Genomic DNA, 25,646 nt, shown 5'->3' with positions numbered 1-25,646 from the left:
TGAATCAATTCAATATTTCCTCATCACTTTGGTAGAAAACGTTTTCATGCCAGCTACCTTTGCAAGAAATCAGCTGGTGCAGTTCACAGACAACCTTGTGAAATGAATGGTTAGTCTCAGGTTTGGAAATACACATACTTGAGTAATTTTGAAACTATACTTAAAATCCTGGATTGACAAGATCTGGATTTCTGTCTGTATGTCAACTATTTTCCAAAATTCCTCTTCCTTTAGTGCTACATAGTTTCCACCCTGGTCTATTTAGTTTCCACAAATCAAATTCCTAGAAAATTGTTTGAGCCTATCTCCAACTCTGCTCATCACTTTAACTGCCATGGACTCAGTCAGGGATGAGAGAAGAGAAACACAAAGTTGAAATGGATGTAGAGAAGCCAAAAATCTACCTTCTATCCTCTGCAGGAATGTAAACTTGAGTGATTCTTGGCGAGGGAAGAGAGAAGATTACACAGTAAACCAAATTCAGAGTCTCCAAACTTCAAGGACGTTCTAACTACAGACTTGACATTGTGTACTTAGCTTGATGTTGTTATAGGACCCTTGGGGTAATGGAGAGTCTTGGGGTATCCTGGTTTTTTTTTATATATTGATTTTATTTTTAATTATGTATATGTGTACATGTCTGTGTGGGGATATGTGCACATGATTGCATGTGCCCTTGGAAACTAGAAACACTGGCTCTCTGGAGCTGGAGTTGCAGGCTACTGTAAGTCAACTGATGTGGGTACTGAGAATCAAATTTGGGTCTTCTGGGAGAGCAGACGAATGCTGTTAACCATCGAGCTATTCCCCCAGATTCTTATGCTGTAGTTTGAATCCAAGGCCAAGAAGGGTTATCTAACATTCATTGGCTATTGCTTGTTTGTTTGTTTGTTTGTTTGTTTTTCAAGACATGATCTCTCTGTGTGGCCCTGGCTGTCCTGGAACTTGTGCTGTAGACCAGACTAGCCTCAAACTCAGAAATCCTCTTGCCTCTGCCTCTCAAGTGCCAGGATTAGCTAAACTCAGCTAACTATTTATTTATTTATTTATTTATTTATTTATTTATTTATTTATTTATGTATTTTAGATTTTGAGACAAGGTCTCACTCTGTATCCTAAACTGGTCTTGAAATTCTGGTGATCCTCCTGCCTCAGCCTCCCAAGTACCGGGATTTTAGGCATGAGCCACCACACCTACAGAGTAATCAGCATTTATATGAAATGATAAAGATGTATTATATACCATTTTTCTTTTTTAAAGGATGTGTTATGAAGGATGGTTTGGGATGTGGTACACTCCAAAAAGTCCATTGCTTCCAACATTGTAGAAGGTTACCCCTCCATTTAGGGAAAGGCCTAATAAATAGATGGTTCCAGTCACTGGGTGGCTTCCACTTACATGTGATCCAGTCACTTCTCGTCTTGTGTCTGCACTGTTCCCTAGGGCCTCTGGATCTGCATCATCACGACAGAAGAAGAACAGAGGAGGCATGGGAGAAGGGGGTCAAGACACATTTCTTAAACTTTTGGCCAGCAAACATACATGCCATTGATTAGAATTGAGTCACATGGCCACAACAAACCGCAGAGAGTGCTGGGAAATGTAGTCATGCTATGGTCTGCAAGAAGAGCTATCACAGTCGAGAGGAGTGGCGGCTCTGGAGACCAGGATGGAAAACCTTCGGGGACTACCGTTGAGGAATACCTTTCAGGACGTACTTGTGAACATAGTTGTTATTTCTTCAAAAGGGAAGTGATTTCTCCATAAAGGAGCCTTTCTCTGGATGGCTTGTGCTGACAGAATACAGAATAGGAAGAAAAAAGGGGGCCGGGGGGGGGGGGGGGGAGGAATTCTAAAAAAAAAAAAAAAAAAGCAAAGGAGAGCATTGTCATCTGTCCTGGTAGAATAACACATCTCCTGTCCCCAGTGGGACTTCTCACCTCTGTGTAAAGAAGATGTCTCTGAAACTCAGGGAGTTTAGATGTGGATACAGTCCTAAAAATCCTTTTGCTAATAAAAAACAAATCCAGTAAAATTTATCACTGGATACAGAAGCCAATAAAATCCACCAGAGTAAAATTGCTTGGTCCTCTATCCTAAATATAACAAACATAGTTCACATCGGATTAATTCGAAATTTTGATTTAATTTTTTTTAAGTGCTTCTTTCTGCTGGGATTGGAAGACACATCTGGTGGGGGTGAGGTCATCACAAGAAGAGATTGACTATTTACAGAAAAGAAAAGAAAAACCACCTCCCACAAGCCGCTTCGCAGGGCTGGTCAAACCTTCCAACAACTTGATGGCCCCTGTTACCTATATTCTCAGCCTCTAGCTCTCTATTAAAAATCAAAGGGTACCTCTACTCTCCCCCAGATGACACTCTGCAGCGACACTCACCGCTTCATTGCTGTCTATGCACAATCAACATTTTCCTGCCCCTCAGTTGCCCTGGAGTTCTGTTTTAAACAGCCCCCTGGCCCCATTTCTTGGAACCAGCTGGAACGCATGCTGGAAAAACAAAAGCGGGAGAAGGTCCGTCAAATTCCAAGAAAAGCGCAACTAAGCCTTCCTAAGTGAATGCAAAGGATTTGGGTAAGAAATAATCAGTCAGCGTAGACCTTTGGGGGTTTAAATTAGTTCACACACTTCCTCCAGTGTCATAATGTCCAACGATCCCTGTGAATGTCCTTTGGCGTGAGCAGCTTCGAGGGTAACAACCCTGCAAAGTGCGGTCTAGAAAAGCTGCGGGAGTCAGTAGCCCCTCAGTTCACTCGCGTCCTTCTTTTTTCCGCAAATAAAGGCGAAATCGGGGTCTCAAGGCAATGAAAGTCTGGGGGACCCGCGTCGTCCCCGAGACAAGACTCCAGCAGCTCTGCTCACGGCTGCCTGGGTTCCCTTGTCACTGCCTGCCTCGTGGCTCTCACGAGGTCTGGAAAGGGGCCGCCGCTCTGAACAACTACTTTGGGGCAATGGATCCCCAGGACACGACTGCGGGAAGGAGACTCCAAAGAGGCCTCAAACGGGTCCTATATCCAGGGAGTGCGACAAGGTGCTGGGCTCATGCCCAGCCTCACTGCCGCACCAATACAAGTTCCGCTAGGAATGTTGGAAAATACGAGTTCACCTCCCAGTCCCCGATTAATTTTTTTTCTTTTAAAATATATTCCCTTCAAAAAAAACAAAGACGTGGACAGGCTGGCGCCACCCGGTCTGGGAGTTGAGGTTCGTGATGGATGCAGATTTCGTTTGATTCAAGTTGAGAAAATAAGGGTCTCCCTGTCCTGGCTTGGGGGCGTGGGGACCTCTCTCTGAGCTCTGTGCAGCGCGTCTGGAGCTCCCTCTGAGATAGGCAAGCTCTCCAAGCTGCCCAAAGCTTGAGAAAGCTTCCCAAAAGGCACTGGACGCCAGATTCCTGTGCTGCTTCTGTCCAAGAATCTGGCCGGCCTTCGCTGGCCCCACGCAAGCACGCAGCTCGAGATAGAGCTGCCCATTCCCTTCAGCCTGATTTCGACCAGAGGAGGTCTCTGAGCAAGAATAGGAAACCGCTGGGGAGTTAAGAAGGCAATATTCAAAATTCCTAAACTCTCTGAGCAGCCCTGGAGTGCGGGTGTTAAACAATGTGACTAGTCCCTACAGTGAGATGCAGAGCTGCGAGTGTGATCCCACTGCTATCCCAGTGCAGACACGTTCTATCTGGGAAGACTTGCAAAGGCACCTATTTCGACTTCAGAAGTCGGGGACTCTTCCCCACAGCCTTTGACGCCTGAGACTGATGCTACCGAGCAAAGGCTGAAGAAATGGTCGTGAAGAAGGGGGTTCCTAAACACCCTAAGTGTTTGCAATCAAGGTAGATGTTGAAGTTATTGCAATGTATTGCCCGTTCAAATAGTGTGGACCTCAGTCTCCAGGCTTCACTCTTTGGGGATAAGTCACAGCTTCAAGGTTCTTCCTGGGGAGTGGAGGGGCGGGGTGGGGGGTGGGGGACAGACAGGTCAACAGTCCATTGTTTTTAGAAACATTTGCGGAGCTTCTCCACTCTTTTGATTACTTGAATAATTCATTTAAAAAGCAAATTGTAAAATTTGGAAAACAATTATTGCTGGATAAGAGGGAAGGAGAGGAGGGACACATACAGACACACACAGACACACACAACAGTGGACTTGGTCCTCTGCATTTTTTCTGATACAAAAAAAAAAAAAAAAACAACACCAGAGTTTGCCTTCTTGGGGCATCGGTTTCTCGGTTTCCATACATATGTTGCTTGTGTTGTTTTAAGAAGGTATATAACTAATTCAAGTTATCAAAATATACACATTTATTTATATATGTATATAAACACATGTTTGCAAAACATTGTGCATCCAGTCCTTACTCACAGGCTCTGCATCAGTGTATTCAACCAGCTATGACTCACAGGCATGCATTTTTTAAAAAAGGCATCTGTACCAAACATGTATAGACATTTTTCTTATTATTCCTAAATTATATAGTGTAACAGCTATTTTCACAGCATTTACATTGCATTAGGTGCATTTAGGTTACTGTGAGTAGCCCAGAGATGATTTAAAGACTACAGGAGAGGATTTAAAGACTATAGACCTGTACTTTTTATATTATATCAGGTATATAGTGTATGGGTGTATCTATATGTGTGTATATACATGTAACTTTCCTATTTACTCAACCTTTTAGAGAAATCTTCACATTTACATATATACATACCCATATACACATATACATGATGAGAGAGTACAAATACGAATAAGTTTTCTCCTTGTGTGTAGAAAAAACATATTTCTTGGCTAGGAATAACATTTTCACTCTAGGTTTGTTTGTTTCCCCCAGAATGATGGAAACTGGATGGGGTAGCTGTCTCCACATAGTCTTTAAGATGAATACATACTTATAAACATTGGGTGTCACCCCACAGAACCTTTAAGTGAAAACCTGATGTGGCAGATTCTAATCCAAGTTCACGGAGCAGAATGTCTGAGACACACTGTGAGGGTTCAGAGATGAAACAGTAAACTCTATGAAGCCAGCATGGGGACTAAGGGGATGTTTCAGGACCTAGCAAAGAGCCCACTTCCTTAATAACTAGAGCTCAGAGGGCTAGACCCAGAGAGGATGAAGGGAGCATTAATATTTGGAAGAGAAAGGATCTGTTGGGCTATCTCTTCCTAGGATGAATCATATCTGAGAAACACGTTCAAAGGTGGGGCTAAGCTGTGCAAAGTAGCCAGTCCAATTTTCTAACCAATAACCTTCGGAAGAAGAAATTCACCGAGTTTTATGATCTCAATGTTATGTTTAAGGCACAAAACACTCTGAAGATAACGCTTAATGTGGAAAATTTGCAGACCTGCAATGCAACAAGTTTAAAAGTCTAATTGAAATATATCCAACTGTGTATGGGTATCGTGCGTGCGTGTCTGCTTAGTGCATGCCCAATGTCATTTTTATATGTATTGTTTGTAGCAAATGAACACACACACAGCTGCATAGAAATTAAGATTAAGATTCCCACTATCAGAATAATTTACTTTCCTCCTTTCTCAGTATGCCAGCTAAGATACACCCAGTTTTTCAGAAGCCTGTCTGGTCTGACTCTCTCCCTTCTGCCACCTCTCAACTTTTCTGAGACATCTTTGTAGCTGTGTGATTATTACTTAACCACTCTTTTGTTCTATGACTGGACACATGATTTGTTTTTTCTTTACTTTCTTTAGGAAATATCAGCCATCAGACAGGGAGAAGGCCTACAAAAGTGATTCTTAATCTTGGCAGTGGATGTGGTCAACAGAAATTTTGAGCGGTGGCATGGAAAAGGTGGGAGAGGGGAGGGAGACAGGGAGCAAAGACCACATAATCAATGAAGATGTCATGATAAACATTATTTTGTGCACTAGCTAAAAATGTAATAGTTTTTTAAAGCTACAAATAAGTACAAGAATCCCTGGAGATTTGGAGACCTAGCTCCCAACACTTCCATTTCTGCTCACACAGCACCCTATTGTGGGAATTCTCCCACATCCCGCGCACCAACACCCGGAATGCACCGCAATCCGGAAAGCCAGCGTCCAACCACACTCCCACAGAGCCCCAGGACTCCACTGGAGTCCTCCTACAGCACAGATTAACATGCACGCTCAGCTGTAGGTGCCCAGAGCGCACACCAGCACGGTCAATGAGGATTATGCTGGGACTTGCACCAGTCTTGCTTGATTCGCTCAGGTTCGGGAAAGAACTGCAGGCACTCACCCGGCTCTCCAGTCTCAGCAATTTATTGCCCAATGTGGAAGCTGCTCTCTCAAGCTTAAGCTTGGTCAGCCTCGGTGAACCAAAATGTTAAATAATCGTCAAGTGTAAAATTAAAAACAAATAGCGTATTTAAGAGAACGACTGAAATCTGCGAGTCCTGGGAGCTAGCCAAAGAAAAAAGAGCAGATCTATGCTTGCGCGAGTTTCTGGCGGGATCCCCACCTCAGCGACTCTTCTGACAAGCCGGCTCATCACTCAGACCGCAGAAATGGCCAAAACTCCCCAATATTCGACCGTAAAAATTGCCCCAAAGAACAGTGCCAACCCTGAATTCTGTCAAATTTGGTGAAATGGCAAATAGTTTTCATGACCAAAAGTCTCGCTGAGTGAAAAGCAAACTAAGAATTGTGTGCTTGGGAAACTGCTCACACTCATGGATCCACTCCACCCTGATGCCTTTGTTCCCTCCTAAAAAATAAAATAATACTAAAAGTCATCCCTGGACTTACATGTGACAGAATACTTTTCCCACTTAATAGCTAATTGTATCAGAAAAATAAACACAGAGATGGATTATCAAACATGACTGTGCCAAACATGTATTGTTAACCCACAGAACCACCGACCATCTCCTTCTCAACCTCAGCATGATATTAAAGACTTCAATTTTTTTAAGTTAAACATGGCTATGTTGTCATAATGAAGGAAAATACCATACTTAAAAACAAATAATTAAAAGATCACCTAATTCTATGGATGAATATCTGAGGGCACATGTCTAATGTTAATGTTTATATGACATTCTCTTTAACACCTAACAAAGCTTAAATTGAATACTTATTTATCTAGAAATGATGGGTCTATAGTAGATGAGTCAGAAATAAATCTATTATTTCTTTATCAGGAAAGTTATTAAGAAGACATGCACTGTAAAGAAAGCCTCGGGTGTTTTACATTGCAAATATAGATTATAGTGAAAAGGACTTTGCAAGTTTTACAGGAGGAGAGGAGTTGAATAAAGCCTTTCCTCACTGTGTCTAAGAATTACATCTCAGCACATTGTCTACAAATTACATCTTAGCATTGCCTATTGGCTTAGCTGAAGGAGAGATGGTTGCCTCTGGGAAGAGCAGGGTCTTCTCCAAGCCTAAATCTTAGCCATGTTCATTTTTTTGCATCCCTCATTATGACGAGCCACGAATGTTTCCACGGTACACATGTGTCATACATACCCTCTGTAGCCCACATTCCTCAGCATGGACACTATTCAAAACCCAGAACTTAACATTCATGCTCCCTAGAAATTCTGAACACCATCAAGTTCCAGAATCTTGAGGTGGTTTCTCTGCCTTGAAAGATTATATCTTATCTGTGGTATACTTTCTTTTGACTATGAAAGGGGAAGGCAATAGTCTGTAGGGAAGGCTCCATTCTCCTTTCTAGTCACTCAGATTCTGTTGTTAGTTCTGTCACAAGTACAGGGAAGCAGCCAGAAGAAAAACGTGCCTGTAGCCCCCCTTAAAGAAGGGAGTTTGCCTGAGAGGAAGGCAGTAAGGAAGGAATAGTCTAACAGGCCCTCCCCAAGGAAACCAGAGTGCTCCCTCCGGTCACTAAAAGTCACCAAATTATATCTCACATTGTATCTTTCCATTAATCATTTCCAGCAGGAATCTTGTCCCAAATATCCAGACACACACTCTCTTTTCTATCTTTTCGCTTCATGGACCCTAATCAAAGTTGGACATTTTAGCAGAAAGGGGTCCTCCAATCCTTCAACTAAGCCTTGAGTGTTTTCTTCCTTCTTTTTTTAAATATGGGAGAATTAGCTATTCTTTAGATGAGGCATCTTTTAAAGGTTAATTTCTTGCATTCTGTTCAGTGATGTCCAGATTAGGATGTGCTTTTGCTACAGTTGCTGAAGGTGTCTAGTTATAGAGAGAGCTGGGCTGTGATACATTTGATTTAAACCCCCTCTTCCTCACAATGAAATATACATACTCTCCCCACCATGCCACTCTTAAAACCTCACCAAACTCTAGTTCCCACATCGTGCTAATAATGTTCATAGAGTTCTGGCCTTAGCAAAAATGCCTAGCCCATACCTTTTATACTTAACCATTCTTTGAAGCAGGTTGAACAGTCTACCTTGACCCAAAAGAATGTTGCATTGAGGCCTACAATTCCTCCCTGCTCTAAGAAAAACATTATCGTCCATATTTCTTTTTTAAAGTAACTGGAAATATTTTTTTAAGTGGCTGGTCTGCCTCCCTTTTAGGAGCCCCAAACCTAAACTTTAAGAGATGGAGGAAATGATCGAAAGTGATAAATACCTTTTCCAGGCATTCAGTTTGTTGGCTTTCTGACCAAAAGGGGCCTTTGTTAGATCTCTGCAAGGAAGCTAAACCCAGCCTCCAGCAAACACTCCTCCACCTCTTCCCCAACCCCCTCAGTTCTCTTGTCTAACTTGAAAATGAACTTGGACTTCCCTCTCAGACAGGCCCTAAAACCAGGAGAGATTTTATTTGTCTGTTTCTGAAGGGCTTCCTAAAGGGGGGAGGTGTTGAGGGAGGCAAGGGGAGCGGAGCTCCCTTTCCTGAAGCATGGGGCAGAGTGGGAGGAGACACTTTGTTAATTTCTTAACTTCACATTAATTCTTTGAACTTTTTAACTATTTTTCTGGGTGACAGACTGAGATGCTGACAAGAGAAAAGGAAGTGTATGGGGTGAGGATTGGAAAAGGAAAGATGAGGTGCTTTGGAGACAGTTAGAGGGTTGGCAACCGAGGAAGAAGGAAAGATGTCATTGGAGGTGGCTTCTCGATGGTTCACCTGGAAGAGGACACCTGATTTGCTGGGATGCAGCTTAGTTCCACAGGTAAAGTCTGCAACTGAGGACATGCTGGATGGGAATTCAGGAAAAGAATGGAGGTGGCCTACTGCATGGATCTCCACTGAATCAGAGAGACAGGATTTGGGATCGCCTCAAGCCTAGGCCAGCACTGCAAGTCCTAGTTAGGCAACAGAGAAGTAGGTCTTCCTGCCTTTTAAAAAGGCCTGCATGAAGGCAAGTTTGAGTGGAAGAATGTAAAATTCTTAAACAAAGAGCAAAATGAAGCCTCAGCTACCATGGTCCCATCTCCCCTGAAGCTGGGAGTCAAGGGAGGTTAGAAGAATAAACTGGAAGATGCCAGGGGGGCAGCTGCTGGCGAGGTGAGTTTCCAAGCTGGGAGAAAAGGCTCACTGGCCCTTCTCTCAGGCCAGGCTCTGAGGGTGGAGAGATAAGAGGAGAGCAGGTTGGGGCCTGGAATATAGCCTATGTGGGGATACACTCCTTAGCTACACCAACCTTCCAGAAGGAGGAAGAGAAGGAACAAGGAGGGCAGAGGAGCACCAAGTTTAGCTACTTCTCCTTCTTTCCCCACCAATATTACATGTAAATACATATATATATATATATATATATATATATATATATATAAATATAGGCGCTTTGCAGCCTGCCTGCACTCAGGAATTTCCTCAGTGTATGGATCTCCCCTTTCAAACACACACTCACAGATGCCCCTCCGTAGGCCTTTTTGAGTCCCCGGTTCCTTCCTTAATCTCAAACATCCCTTTCTTGCCTGGATAGTCAGACCCTGTCATTTCTATCCTCTACAAATCTCTTCTGTCCTGCAGCCAGGACCCTGGACAGGAAAAAGACCCCCTCAACACACTATGTGAGCCCTATAATGTCCCAAATCTGGGCCAGAATCCAGACCCCATGGTGGGGAGGCTCTTTGTTCTCCCACAGCCTCAACCAACCCCCTCCTTTTTTAAAACTGGAATTTTTCCCATAAAAGAGGTGGGGGGCAGGAACTCCAGAGTTTCAAGCACACCCCTTCCTTACCAATATGGAGGAACCAGAAAAGGGAGGCAAATTAGAAAATCATCCCATGCCTGATTTCCAGAGGGGGAAAAAAATCTCAGTATTGAATAAGACACAAGTACATCAACGTCATTTCTCTCATCCATGTCCCTAGCCTAGAATTCAAGCCACATTCAGCCTTCACTGTGGGTCCATCATACTTGCTCTCTCCCACTATAAAAGCTGTGAGGTTATCTCTAACTTTGTCTTTGGGTCAGAAATTCCACTCCCACACCACCCTAGCCTCAAAAAGACACCGACTACCTACCTGCCTTTCTGTTTTCCTACTGTTTTCCTTGGTGATGCTTTTCTAAATAGAATGGGACAAACATGTGAACTGAGTGTGCATACAAATAAGCAGACAAACTCGGATCTTTATTTGTAGATAGAGGATTTACACAAAGAGCTGTGTCTTCATGAACATGTTTAGCTTGTATCCACAGAAATGCGTGCAAATAGTGCACGTACATATCTGCCCACATCCCTAAACCCACAGGCGAGTGCTGAGTGTACGTATATACACCACGCGCACACGCACCCCCCCACACACACTTCCAATGAAAAGGCACATTAAGTATGTCCTTTATAAGATGGGCGAACTTAGCTGAAAACTTGGTTCACTGGAGGATGCTGAGGGCAGAATGGTTCACACAGTTGTCGCTTTGAAAGAGCATCCCAGAGTCAGCTGGGTTTTCCAGTGAGGCAGAGAGCCCTTTTCCATTTTCCTTCAATACACTTAAATGATTCCATCTTTTCTCCCACATCAGCAGCTTCGCGGGGACCCAGAAGCCCCATCCTGCCTCATTTTCCTTTATTTTTTTTCTCTAAACTTCATGCTGGGCCATTCCCCACCACACTATCCCTGAAGTGGGGCGAAATGGTGGGGGGTGAGCTTTTCAACCAAGAGGTTGAAGTGCCCAGCTTTCTAGGTCACCGATTGCCTCCGAAATGAGATGTAATTACTACGTTCCCAGTGATGCATATTCTCCTGAAGAGTTTAATTTGATTTTACTTGTGTCTCAGCGAGATACACATTTTTTTTCAGGGGACTGGGGAAAAGCGACCCCATGCTTAAAGTTAATTAACCATCAAGGCTTTACTTTCCACCACCAGCACCCCGGCTCTTGTATGCGCGCCTCCTTCGGTGATCCCTGTGGGCTCAGGAGAACAGGCACCGCAGGTCTTGGGAAACAAGCTAAAGGGTGTGTGAAGAGCTCGCAGTCGCTCTCAGCGTCCTTAACCCGCACTTTCCCCTCGGGCCTCCCACTTCCTCGCATGGCTTTGGGGGCCTACATCTTCAGCGGGTATTCTCCACGAATGCGACTTAGTTTCCCTCTGTCTTCTTCCGCTAAATTTTGGCAGAATAGTGCCCCTAATAAATGGAATTGTAAAGTTGCCGGGTTAATTAAATCTATATCTCATTGCAATAGGGATAGTTAATGCCCTTATATAAACCTGGAAAAGAACATACCATTAATTTTATTTATTGTGGGGCCTCCCTGCACCTAGATTCTTCCTTTTCTCGGTTCTGACCTCTCCTCCCAGAGGCTGGTATCTGCACGGCCTGGTATTAGGCCTCACCAGGAAGGGAGCCCCAGGAATGGGAAGGGCTCTCCAGGCCCTTTGTTTCTCCTAGCCGGCCCCACAGCTTGGCCCACTTCCCCGGCTCTCAATGGGGGAGCAGCACTTCCCCAGAGGAGGAACAACCTCTATTACCTACTGCTTAAAGAAAAAAGAAAAACAAAAACAAAAACAACCCACAGCCCTCCTAGCCACCCAGCCCTCTCAGCCAGTCTTAGTAAGGGGGCCAAGTTCACCAGACCCAGTCTAGACTTGGCCAGGCCTTGTTTGTGGTCGTTTTTTACCTTGACCTTGGACTCCAGCGGCAGGGTGGCCAGTTTCCCAGCTTTCATCGATGAGCCTTCATTTCCCTCAACACCGATAAGCTGGGCCTGCCTGGTTTCAAGCCTCTTTCTTTTGTATTTTCCTTCTTGCTGCCAGGCCAGCATGCAGCCTGCTATGAAAACTCTGAGGAGACACTTCTGGATGAAAATCACACTGATAAAAATTCCATTCCGTTTGTTTCTTGTCCTGACTCACCAAAGCTCTCAACCTTTAGAGACCTCCTTCTTCCTCTAGGGATCTTGGAGCAGACCCCGACATTTACCTCCAATTGAGGGATCTAGTGGGTTGGCCTCGGTAGGAGCTCTCTGTTGGCAGCCCGTGCCCCAGCACCCAGGATTTAAAACTTGTGGCAGTGGCAAGAAAGAGGGAAGACGCAGCAGCCCCTCTCTCCTCCTTTATTATTTTTTTTCCCTGCTCTCTCGCTCTTTATTACCTCTTCCCCTCAGGGAGGGCTATGTGTGAAAGGGAGGTTGGCGCAATTCCATGGAGATGCCCCTCTACAAAGGGGTGACTCTACTGAGGCCCTAACCAGTGGGGGGTAGAAAACAAGGGGGGAGACTGGCATAAAAATCAGTAACAGCATGATAATTTCTTCTTGAAATAAAAGACAGTTTCAGATCTAAGTACTCTGCACTGAACAAGAGTGATACTGAAAGAAATTTGTGGGGATGAGAATAAGGCTGCTTGGACTTGAGTTCTACCTGGCTCCTTAGCGCTCATCACGCACCCGCCCAAGCCGCTGAGGGTGGAGGGGCCTTGTGCTTGTATGTTTGGGGTGCCCAAGAGCTGCACCTGTCAGAGGTCTAAAGGGCAGCAGGTTCTCCCCACTTTCCACATTTTCTTTTGTTCACCCAAAGAGACTCTGCTCTTGGCATTATCCAGGGCTTTCCCACTGCTCAGCCAGGCGCCACTGTTTCTTTAGGGATTGGGGACTCTCACTCTTTTGTGTGATGAAATAGCAATCTGTCCTACTGCCCGCTCCATCTCCCTTACTTTAGTCTTCTTCTGCTGCTCGCTGAGAATATTCCATCACTTCACTCCCCCGATTCCGGAATGAAGTCTGCATTTGGGGAAACCACATCTCCCAACCATGTCTGATACCAGGGAGAGACTTTTTTCCAGACAAACGCGGGGTGGGGGGGCTTTGGGGAAAGCAAAGGTCGGAGATTGAAACTCTGCTGTCAGCGTCAAAAGCTGCCCTAACGGTGGGGTGAGGTTCTTGCCCACCGCGAGCTGGAGTGCACCCTGCCACAGCTGGAACCTTCCTGTTTTCTAGATTATTATAATTATTATTAAAACTCCAGATTTGCCCCCATTCTCTGCTCCAAGCCCCAATTTAGAGACTTGGGTAGTCAAAGCCATTGGCTTGAGAACCGGAGTCAGTCTCTCCGGCGCACACCCTAAGCCTAGGGGGAGGAGCCCAGGACCCATCCATCCTTTTCTCCCTTGGTCCCTTTGCGTCGGCCAAATTCAGCCTCTCTGCCCCCCTCCACTAACAAGGCTTGCTTAGGGGGCGTTGCCCGTCCCTTTAAATCTCCCAACTCTCTCCTCCTTTTCCTCTCCAGAGAGCCAATCAACAAAGTCCTCATTTCTTTCCGCCCCGCCCCACCTCCCGGGGAGGGAACCCCAGTAGACCCAGGCCTAGGGTCACGTGCTGCGGCTTCAGTCACGTGGGAACTAGGGGGCGTGCTGAGGGGAGGAGGGCGGGAGCAGGCCGATTTCTTAATGAAGTGTATCCGCATGCGTAGTGGGAATGCTGTAAGGGAGGGGGAAGCACCGGGAGGAGGAGGGGAGGGGTGGAGAAGGAAGGGAGGAGGGATGGGGGAGGGAAAAAGGGAGCGAGGTGTCTCCCTAGCTCGCTGCCTCTGGCAAGTGGAGTTTTTAAAAAGCTGGAGCAGATCATGTCATGACGACTTCGCTGCTCCTGCACCCGCGCTGGCCGGAGAGCCTTATGTACGTCTATGAGGACAGCGCGGCGGAGAGCGGCAGCGGCGGCGGCGGGGGAGGCGGTGGCGCGGGCGGCGCGGGGGGCGGCTGCAGCGGAGCGAGCCCCGGCAAAGCCCCGAGCATGGACGGGCTGGGCGGCAGCTGTCCGGCCAGCCACTGCCGCGACCTGCTCCCTCACCCCGTGTTGGGCCGCCCGCCGGCTCCTCTGGGCGCCCCTCAAGGCGCCGTCTACACGGACATCCCAGCCCCGGAGGCGGCGCGCCAGTGCGCCCCACCGCCGGCGCCCCCCACCTCGTCCAGCGCCACCCTCGGTTATGGTTACCCATTCGGGGGCAGCTACTACGGTTGCCGCCTGTCGCACAACGTGAACCTGCAGCAGAAGCCTTGCGCCTACCACCCGGGTGACAAATACCCGGAGCCGTCGGGCGCCCTGCCTGGTGACGACCTGTCCTCCAGGGCCAAGGAGTTCGCCTTCTACCCCAGCTTCGCCAGCTCCTACCAGGCAATGCCCGGCTACCTGGACGTGTCGGTGGTGCCCGGGATCAGCGGGCACCCGGAGCCGCGTCACGACGCGCTCATCCCTGTCGAAGGTTACCAGCACTGGGCTCTTTCCAATGGCTGGGACAGTCAGGTGTACTGCTCCAAGGAGCAGTCGCAGTCCGCCCACCTCTGGAAGTCTCCCTTCCCAGGTAAGGAAGGGCCATGAGCGGCGCCGCCGCCGCCGCCAAGGACCCCTCCCCGCCCTGCCTGCCCCGCGGCTCCGCGCCCCAGCCACCCCCGCCGTCTGGCCCCGGCGCGCCGGCTCGGCTGGGCTGTCGAAGGAGCCGGCCGGGCGAGCTGTGCTGAGGAATGCGCTGGGGAAGAAATCTGCTTCGACACGTTCCCCGGAGCTGCCGGGTCGAGAGTGAAGCAATCAGAGGCGCCCGAGCGCCGGCTGGGCTCCCGTAGGGAGCTTGCCGCCACCTCTCCCCTGCCCGCTCCAGCTTCACGCAGGGATCCTGGCCCCTAAACCCGCTTCTGGCCAGGAATGGGTTGGGATTGGGCCTCCGTTGCCTTGGAACCTAGAACAAAACCCTCAACCCAGTGGCTAATTGGGGGTTTGAGGAGGATAAGAACCTTTACCTTCCCGAGTTTTCAGATCTGTCAGGCTCCAGATACTATAGCGTTAAAATAGGGATCTAATTAGCCAGAGCCTATAGAAATGTACAATGTTTTTCTTTTCTTTTTAAACTTGACCAGGGATGTTCTTTAAGAGCAGAAGAGCTAAAATCTCTGTAGAAGGAGTGTAAGAGTTGCATCCTCTCCTGAGAAGCAAAATTGTCTTTGCTGCTGCGGTACACAGAGCTTAAAACCTGTGAATCCACTGTCAAGTCCTCCAAATGAGAGTTAGTTACCGACATTCCAGACAGAGAAAGGGGATCTCAGATGAGAGGTGGGAGAGGCAGAGCTGTGTTGGGGTCCAGGCCGCTGGCTAGGAACGTCTGGCTCTTGTCTGGCTGTGTATGCAAGAAGAGATCTCTCACGTACTGTTCCTCTGATTGAGGATGTCTCTGAAAAGGAAAGGATTCCACAATTTCCCCCTCACTCCCCAAAGGAGAAAGACCATCCCAGGGATGGGAGCTTTGGGTTCAATCTGAGAAATAAGGGTTAGGGGCGGGAGGAGGGTTCTACAGAAGTCAGCATGTGGATCTGCCCTCCCTAGAGAGCTCAGGAGAGAGTCCTCTCTTCTGACGCTCCAGAGATCATTGGGAGTCCAGGGAAGCCAAAGATATCTCTCCACTGTACCCAGAAAGAGCCTCTAGCTCTCACATGTTAGGCTTGGGGATTTTTCATTGGAAAGGGTCAACCCAAAGACCTCTTAAGGGTAGGTCTGAAATTCCTCTGCATCCGGGATTGGGTGGAGAGGTAGATGGAGAAGAATCACTAAATGATGTTACAGAATGTAGCAAAAACATTCTAATACATAGTATGAGGTCACTTAATATAACACAAGTCAATACCAGAGCTAGACCAACAACACAAGGCATTCCATTTCTGACTGTCAGAATTGATGGCATGGTTGTGGTACAATGGTCTCCTACACTACCTTCTCTGCATTAGTTATAAGATTTTTATACAATACAATTTTATTAATTAATGTGAAGCACAAGCTGATACATTTATATAAGATAAGCTGTTCATATGTAGACATTGTATAATATATTTGTAGAAAGTAGGCTGCCCTTCACTTCTCTAGCTCATGAAACAGAAAGCTTCTAGGATGAGAGTCCAGTAGGAATCCTTGTAGTAGTGGAATTGATGGGTAATGCCAACAGAGCCGGTGGACTGAGAAGCTGGTGCCCGCCCTGCTCACTGTAGTTAGGAACCCAGGCCTAGAGCAAAAAGCAACATCTTCGCAATGAAGAGGTGTTACAGAAGGAGCTGCTGTGGCTGTATAGGCGTGTGGGTTGTGTGGTTGGTAAAGTGTTGGAGGGAAGCTCAGAATTATCTTTGAGCAAATAAACATCTTAAAGATTCCCAGAAACAAGAACTACACACACAAAAAAGGGTCTGCTAAAAATAAACACTTTTATATCACAGCCTCCTAAAGAAAGATATCTTTGAAATAAAAACACACAGCCCAATTGAGATTTAATACACTTGCAAATTAGAACAGAGAAGTGTATATAAAACCCAATGTGCCTCTGCTGCTCTGAGCTCATACTTCCATATAGAAATAGATTCCGGCTGGTGTATCTCAGTGCCTGGAGAGGTCTAGGAGAGAGGCAGATGAAAAAAAAATTATCTTCAGACACCCTCCATCTTTCTACCCACACAGGTCTTTTAGAAGTAGTGAGATTTTCAGATAACTCTGTCTATGCAATTGTGGTTCATTCGGCAACATCTAGCCATAAACACCACTGTCTCTCTTCACTGCCTCTGGCTCTGAGAAACCTAACCTATGGTAGTCTGGGCTGGTGTGGGAGATGGAGGCAATTGTTCAGAAAGATCTAGATAATTAGAGCTATGAGGAGTTGTGGCTTCTTTCTCCCAATTATATGGGTACTGCCACACACACACACACACACACACACACACACACACATGCACACACACACACTGTGGTGGATACACTTTTCTTTTTTCACAAGAATGGCAGAAATCCCAGAAGAGAATTAGGAGGGGGAAAAAAGGGAGACAGTTCTGAGATAGATAGATAGATAGATAGATAGATAGATAGATAGATAGATAGATAGATAGATAGATAGATGAAAGAAAGAAAGAAATAGATGATAGATATATAGAACAAAAAGAAAACAAAATAAGTAAACAGTGGGTTTTGGGAGCCCATACTAAAAGACTGTATCAACGAAGTCTTTGAATTTGGGTTGAAAAGAACCACTAGCTGATAGTCCTCAAATCCTAGAGCCTGCTAATGAGGTGGGCAGGATTTAGGGCTCCCTACCCAGGAGCCTCTCAGGCCCAAACCAAAGCAGTGGCACATACTGTTTTCATTCTTGTTTGTTCTTCATAGATGCTGATTAGATTCTGAGGTACAAATTGGTTGGTGCAGGTGACCTGGAGGGACACTAGGGCAGGGGACATTGGGGACTAAGAGCCCAGTCCCTATTCTACACAATGTAGACACAGCTCAGAGTCTAAGCTACCAGATGCTCTCACATCTGTGGAGCCCACTTCCTTGCTAGCCAAAACAACAGACAATGGAAGGTGCGCCTTCCAGAAGGAAAGGCAGGAACAATTTCCCCAGGAAGCAAAAGCAACCTGGTGTTTGACCCATGAAAAAGTTGGTGAAGTCAATCCTTGACGTCCAATAGAGATTAATAATAATGATAATAATAATAATAAAGTTTAGAGCTGTTATCTACTTTTAATCAGATTTTTTAAGGGTTGTGTCAATTAAACTTCATTAGAAATTTAGACTTGATGTTTAGAGAGTTACAGAAAGCGAAGTTTAAAAGATGAGGAACAATTAACTGGTTCTTTCAAGAACTGAAACTCACCTTTACTTCACTTTGCCCTTCAACAGCAGAGATATATCAGGCCCTCATTTCTATTTTGACTCTTACTGTGGCTTTATGTGAGAGTCAGAAGAACCTAGACCCTAGTTCGGTCATTTAAGTCATTTTCCCTACTCTGAGCCTCTGATTTCTGATCTTGTAAAACATGTTTAATAAAATATAACTGAAGAAATGTTCTGAGGGGGAAAAAAACCTTCATGATATCACTACTCATCCTCTTCATTTTTATTCTTGCCCCAGAATCATCAATTTCTCAAACCATGGTTCCATCTATAAGAGCAAAACAAATTGAAGATGAGCCCTTTACAATTTTGTCATATATATGCACACATATAGATCCCTTTTAACTTGACAGGTCATATCTGCTAAACTGAAGTTGCTTTTTTTTCAGATTAAAAAAATCTTGGCTTACACAGTGGCAGAGAAACATTTGATAAGTTGAATAGATAATTTTTGTGAGAAATTGTCACCATGAAGACAGCCTGAGCAGACCACTGGAAGGAAACCCTTTCCTATTTTCTTCCTGAGCTCTTTATTTCTCTCTGCATTCAATTGTAACTCCCCACTTCTCCTCCCTGTATAGTGGGCCATGGGTCTCCGAGAGAGAGCCAGACTCACTGGGAATGGCAGGGAAGATGCTTGTAGAGCGGGAACACTTCAGCAGACCCTCTGCCTTCAGGCTGCAGCCATGTCTAACAATTCAGGAGGGCCATAGGAATGAAGAGGAAACCCCAGATACTCAGTCATTAGTGTCCACCTGAAGTCCAACAATGACAAGAAAACAATGGGGGCTGAGCTGTTCACAGGATCTCCTCCATCCTACCACTGCGGCCTTTCACTGCTAAGAGTGCAGGTGGAGAGTGACATGCTATTTTGAATTCCTGTGGAATGCTCCTGAAAAAAAAAAAACTAAACAAACAGTGTCTGTGTCTGCAAGGGTAGAGCCTAGGGTACCAGGGATGTAGAAGGTTTCTTTCAGCCTCGGAAGAACAGAAAGAGGAAGGTTGGAACAGAATTTGTTCTTTTTGGTGAAACCTGGGTATTGACCTCCTCTTATGGGAAATCTGATTCCCTACATTGAGGCAGGACCACCCTCCTTAGGTGGTGGTAGATGGTTCACAACACTGGACTCCTGTTTCTAAGTGACTGATCCCCAAGCAGTCTGGCTTCATCTGATAGTTTCTTCTCTATGTTGGTGAGTTAGATCCATAGCGCAAGGCTAGACTAGTTCATGGGCCTGAGCTCCCTCAGGCCCAAGGACCCACTTGATGGTCTGTGTCCCTGTAGCTGACACCCTTCCTGCCATGCTCTCCTCAAACATACAACAAGCTAAGTCCTTGCCCTGACAAAGAGGGGGATATAGGGTGGAGGGACCCTGTTGTGCTAACTGAATGAAGGAATTTTCTGAACACCAGCACTCCAGCAAGCATGACCAGGAGTAGGACTTGGAGCTACCGATCTAAGGGTCCAGGTTTTCCAACAAGGGGTGTTGTGCAGAGCCCTAGTGGAGTCTGAGGCAATAGGAAAAATGAATAATACAGATCCTCTGTTTATTTTTAATGACATTTTATCATGGCTTTTTTTTCATTTGTTTTGATTTTCTTTTTTTTTTAAGTGCCTTAAAATATGATCTTGATTATTGAGTTTTTTGAGCCCCTTCCCTTAAAGTTTGTTCAAAAAAAGAGGCTGGTACTCAGTGGCTTCACCTTCTTCGTGGCCTTACTAACAACGGAGGTACTTAGGATTAGGGCGCCTCACCCAGCAGTACAATCTGGCGGCCCAGTTGAGACCCTGTGGGAACTGAGCCTGCAGGCCGTAGCTCCTGGCCGCCCACCTCACTTGTTCCTGCCCACCTTCTCTCTCCCTCCCCTAGACGTGGTTCCCCTACAGCCAGAAGTGAGCAGCTACCGGCGCGGGCGCAAGAAACGCGTGCCCTACACCAAGGTGCAGCTGAAGGAGTTAGAAAAGGAGTATGCAGCCAGCAAGTTCATCACCAAAGAGAAGCGCCGGCGCATCTCAGCCACCACGAACCTCTCGGAGCGCCAGGTCACCATCTGGTTCCAGAACCGGCGGGTGAAAGAGAAGAAGGTGGTCAGCAAATCGAAAGCGCCTCATCTCCACTCCACCTGACCGTCCACCCGCCCGCCCCGTCTATTTATGTCTTATGTCGTCGCTTTGTACGGAATCCACCCGAAGGACGCTGCACCCGTGCAGACCACTATTTAATCTTACCGAGAAAGAGGAACAGCACGCCCGCGCTCTGCCTTACCCTACTCCCCATCCCACCCCTACTTTCAACCCCCTCCAGACAGCACCCCCTCAGCATCCACAGCTGGGGAGGTGGGTTCGGATGAACGGAAGGAAGACTGTCTCCCTGGTCTTCATGGTTTGTCCCACTAGAAAGCTGAGTGGCCAGGAAAGCCCAGTCATTCCTACCAAAGCAGGGCTGCGGGGGATTCCAAAAGACTCAGTTCTTGCCTCTTCCTGTGCCTTGGCTTGTGGAAGACCCTCCTTCCGGGGCGCATGGGCACAGGATCTGGGGAGCTCTTGCATTCTTTCCTCTTCCCCCATTTTACTATCGCTCCCGCATTCTATAGGCAAGGTTTCCCAGTTACGATGTTTCTGTGCATCTTTTAAAGGTCGTGTTAATATTGATGATAATCCTTAGGGCCTGGCAGCGTGATTGGAATTGAGACAGTGCTTGAAGCTTGTAGATTTTCTTTTTTGTTTCTGTCGGTCTCAACAAAAGCTGGACTTGGTGCAGCCCCTGGTCACATCCTGACCCAGAAATGATTTCCCAGGAGGTGCCTTTGACCCCACTGCCTCCTCTGCTTTAGGAGGACAAAAACCTCCAGCCACAATACTAAGTGTGGCTGCTGTCTCTCTTTCTCTCTCATGGTAAGGTTGGGAATTAGGCCAGGCTTAGAATCAGAACTTTTATAAACTTTAAAGGAGATGGAGGGTGGGTCCCTCAGAAAATCTTCAGTCTTGTCTCCACATAAGCAATAGCAGATATCGGAGAGACCACACACTTTCATTTTTACTGATTTCCTAAGGGTAGCTTGAAGAGCTGATCAAGGAGGCTGAAATCACTGGCTCTGGATAAACCAGCTAAATGTAGATGCTGCCTAATTTCTCCCTCCTTAAAAGCCAACTTGGTGCTGTGGGGGCCCCTTCACCTCCTCCCTTCCCACTGGCTCATTACAAAACAGTGTTCTTTTGAAATGCCCATTCGAAATAGGCTCTTTTTTTTTTTTAAATGTTGTGTATCTGTATATAGTATTGTGATGTCTGAATGACAATGTATTGAATGCAAAGAAGAAAAAACCCACAAACTTGTTTTTAAAATAAAATATCCTTTTGTTTTTGGCCTTGATTTTATTGCTCGGGTTCCTTCTGAAGTCTTTCACTCCTGGCTCTTCAGGGCAGACTATAACGGCCTGACCCAGTCAGAGAGGGCTGGGGAAGAATACAGACATCACCTACAACAGTAGATTCCCCAACCTATATTTCTCTCCAGGAAAATTTTGGAGCCATTTGGATTTTCTATTCTATTTAGATAAGAGAACATCACATCTTAATACCCAACTTAGATGAATTTGTATCGGGAGAGGGAAAGATGGGGTCTGCCACTGAAAAAGTCTGAAAGCAGGTAAGTGAGAAAAGTTCATTGGTGAATAATTTGTAGTTAGCTTGGTGGTAGAGCTCTTATCTAGCATGTTCAAGGCCCTGGATTTGCTCTCTAATGATGTACGTGGGGGGGGTCTGTTTCTAGAGTGTTAGGAAGGTAGAGAAATGACTGGAGCAATGATAGCAAGAGTAGAGGAGGCAGGGAGCTCATCTTAGGCTCCTGTCCTCCTGCTACCCCAGGGGTTCACAGCCAGCTCAGGCCTGGGATTGGGGTTGGGGTGATCTTGGCACAGTTTGACAGAAGCAGCTTGGAGCTCAGCTTTCCCAGGACATGCTCTTTGCTTTGTCCCATCGACCTAAACTGAGAAGGCTGGATGCCCAGGACCCTTGAGCCTCCAGTTTGTCAAGCCAGCTCCACTTTTATTCTCTAGAAATACTAAGAGCCCCTGTCTTCCAGGAGGTCTGGGGCCTGTATGGATGCTGCCACTAATTTGTTTTCCTTGTCGCGTCTGTGCCTATCTCCCTATCTGGTGGAGTTAATGAGATCGTTAAGTTGTCAGGTTAAGAGACTTTTAAAAAGCAATATAGCCTAAAACAATGTTATCTCAGATTAAATCTTTACTGCAGCAATTTTTATTTATATATAATTTTTTTTTCCTCTCCTGAGACACAGAAAGACTGGAGGCATCAGGTTGGAAATTAGAGTTCTCCTGGCTCCCTTTGCCTGATGGAGCTGAAGCTTTTAAATTTCAATGTAAATAAATGTTTTTTGGGAGGTAACAGCACACACACACACACACACACACACACACACACACACACACACACGAAGTCTGAGAGACAAAGGACCTGAAGAATTCACCCTCATGGAGTCTATGCTACTGAAGTGACTGCTAGTCCTATTCTATACTCAACTCTGGGCTGACTATAGAGAACCACACACATAGAGATTGTAGGTGAATCTCCCAGGAACAAGAGGCACTGTTAATTAAAATTATTATTATTAAAATAAATTTCCCTTTCTCTCCCCACCAACAACCTGACTCTCTCTTCAAAAGCCCCTAGACCTCTCCTAAGACAAAAAGAGTTGTTTAGACAGAGAAAGGAAGCAAATGGAGAAGAAACTTGGGACTCTTCTGGTATGAGTCCTCAGATCTCTTGGTTATCCTGATATTCCTATAACACTCTGTAGACATAATGAAAGCTGAGGACTTCGTGGATAAAGATAAGTTTAGAGTTCTCCAAGATAGCCCTCCACTTCTGCACAAAACCTACACTTAATCAAAGGGTCAAGTCTTAACTGGTAAGGTAGCACAACTGAAGTCCAACTCTACCATGGAGTTGAGGTAGGAGGGTTGATGGAGCCTAGGAGTTCAGGGTCCACCTAGGCAACATAACCAGATGACCTTTTCACACAGGAAGATAAAAATCTTCCTATGAGGAAAAAAACCACTCTAAGGTCCCAGAAGCTGTTGAAAAGAGAAGAAGCCTTGTATGGGCTCCTGAGGACACACTGGACACTAGGAAGGCAGGTAAAGTTTGCAGGCGTTCTCTGTGCCCAGTCTGCCCCAGTGTGTCCAGGGTTATTTGTATTTTCAAACACTCAACCAAATATATCAACTTGGTTTTTGAGGATTATCATACCTGGATTAATTCTGGAGATGCACCTCTAATCAGAGTAAATAAATGTTGTATAAAGCTGTGTGATCTTGTGTTCTAGGGAGGTGAAGATGGGAAATGTATTCTTTCCCTGGTTGAACTGGCTCTTTCCTTCTTTCAATAGATAATACCATCATTGGGAAGCCATGTGTACACCAGTGCCTTTGAGCAGTGGAAATGGTCCTCCTGCTTGCATGTATGTGAGTGTTGTTAGTACACTCATCTCAGGCTGTAGAGTCCTTTTGTCTTTATTTACACCCATCAAAGAAAATCTTTCTCTTCAAAAACAGTCTCCTAAGGTTTGGTTGGAATAGGTTTTTGTAAGCGAATGTAAGGGCACCTCGGCGAGGTAGCAAAGGGCTATGAACACAGAAGTTTCCTCCTTGGCAACAGAGGTTCCAGTTTTCATAATTCCATGGTACCCCCAGCTTCTCCAAGTCCCAAGGCCAAAGGCTGTGGTGCTTAGGACCTGGGGTTTCATAGTACTCTCCTTTCAGGGTCACTTTGCTATGATGCCAGGTTGAACTTGGGATGAGCGAGGGGAGAAAGCTCTTCTCTGCCCACAATAGTCCCATCTAGTGCTAGAAGATGGGCCTTCTCGGCAAAAGTCTCAGAGTCAGGAACCCACCTGAGAAAACAAGGCCAGCAACTCTCTCGGCAGATCCCTCCATGACTGCTCCGAAGACCATCTTCTCCTGAGTTTGATCCACAGGCGTCTAAGTCAGCAGTCGGAACCCATGTAGATGCATAGCACTTTCATCTCTGTAAAAGGTCCTCTTATTGGAGCTGGGGTCCCTGCAGCAGCCCCCTCTGAGCATCCATCATTTTCAAATGAAAATTTTCCCACCCTGAATTCTCCTGAGTCCTGGCATGGTATCAGAGCTCACCTTCAAGAGAACTCCAAGAGCAGATGTGTATCTATCAGATGTACGGTGGTAGGGAGTTGAGGGGCCTGGGGAACGAGGGGCTTCTGGGAGGAGGAGGAGGGGGCCAGAGCCTTTTCACAACCAACCAGACTCTTCCTCTTTTAGCCTTGACCGTGACTAGGTCCTTCTGACCTTGACATCACAGAATCACCGGGATGGGGGGGAGGGTGGAAAAGGCCTTGATCTTCCGGTGGCCAGAAAAAGGGAGGGCCGCTTGCCCCCTAGACGCGCCATCCCTCTTCCCGCCGGAGCCCTCCGCCTCTGTTTACACACGGAGGAGGTGTCGTCTCCAGTCTAGACAGGGGCGCTAATAACGCCCATAAAAGGCGGCCTCTCCAGAGAGGCTCTGGTAACTCAGCTCCTGATCGCCTGCCGCTGACTGCTCCCTCCGCCTCTGGCGCCCCGCCTCTCAGATACCTTGGCCGAGCCGGTGGGCAGCAGTGTATGTGGGGGGGAGGTGTTTCAGAAGGTTTCTAGAGGATGATAACCCCTACCCCTCGCCCTTCTGAGCCTCCTCAGTCTCCAAAGGTAAGTGGACCCCTGCGCTTCCAGCCCAACCAGTATATGTGTGTGTGTGTGTGGGGGGTAACAGAACATTCTCCCACCCCCAACAACCTCCTGGGCTACTTCAACCTGAAACATACCCCTCTCTCCGCACTGGGACGCTGGGTTTTTGGAAACAGCTGAGTAACTGTGTTTGGCAGAACCTAAGCATATCTCCGCCTTCCCCAGGCCTGGGCCTAGCCGGTGGACACTATCACGGACAAAGAGCCAGGCTGAAGAATGACGGTACCGGGAGTAGTTCTACCCCTTCCCCAGCCCAGCTTCGAAGTGCATGAAACCAGGCCTGGGGCTCTCCCCTGGTTACAGTAGCAGTGGGTGTGGCATTTATAGGCGTGTTTTTCTTTTTGATTTTTTTTTAACTTGGTCCCCACACCTTTCCTGACACTCAGTAATTCACTAGGCGAGGAGATCCTCTGCTGGCGGAGGGGGAAAATGTCAAAGCTGACAGTCTATTTAATTGTTAGCACTACAGGAAAACCTCGGAGAAAATAAGAGGAGATGTCTCTCACAGAGGTGCATATGATGGGGAGTCTTCCAAATGTTCACTCCTAGGGGTCTCGCCACCTCTCAGTTTTCTAAGTGGAAAGTGAAAACTGAGCTGGGATATTTTGATGGAAGGGAACCCAGAGGAGTCTGAGCCTGAAAGACTGCTTGAGCTTCCAGGGTTAGTTCAAGCTTCCACTTCCAGGCTGTAGATCCCTAGAAAGCAGCCACGGAGCAGGCGATCTCCCAATTTGATGCTTTGGTTAGGGCACTTGCAGGAATGGTGGAGGCCAGATGGACTCCATCCCCTAGAGGAACCAGTGAAGAGTCCAATTAGGAG

The 25,646-nt window shown here is 46.5% G+C and overlaps 1 protein-coding gene across 1 annotated transcript; it reads left to right on the top strand.

The window, feature by feature from the left end:
* The first annotated feature begins 13,984 nt into the window (after window positions 1-13,984).
* On the top strand, window positions 13,985-20,174 carry Hoxc13 (homeobox C13). Its single transcript, XM_059248105.1, has 2 exons — window positions 13,985-14,714; window positions 19,918-20,174. Exons 1-2 carry the CDS (start codon window positions 13,985-13,987, stop codon window positions 20,172-20,174), a joined length of 987 nt encoding a protein of 328 aa, XP_059104088.1.
* The last annotated feature ends 5,472 nt before the right edge of the window (window positions 20,175-25,646 follow it).

Source organism: Peromyscus eremicus, chromosome 20, assembly GCF_949786415.1.
Source record: "Peromyscus eremicus chromosome 20, PerEre_H2_v1, whole genome shotgun sequence".
Lineage (NCBI taxonomy): Eukaryota > Metazoa > Chordata > Mammalia > Rodentia > Cricetidae > Peromyscus > Peromyscus eremicus.
Note: the sequence above shows the minus strand (reverse complement) of the source record. Positions and strands in the feature narration are given on the sequence as shown.

What these genes read in the sequence shown, in the direction of transcription:
- Hoxc13 (XM_059248105.1), top strand. Translation starts at nt 13,985, where the DNA reads ATGACGACTTCGCTGCTCCTGCACCCGCGCTGGCCGGAGAGCCTTATG. An exon ending in CTGGAAGTCTCCCTTCCCAG is followed by an intron (nt 14,715 to 19,917) that starts GTAAGGAAGGGC and finishes TCCCTCCCCTAG; the next exon opens with ACGTGGTTCCCCTACAGCCA.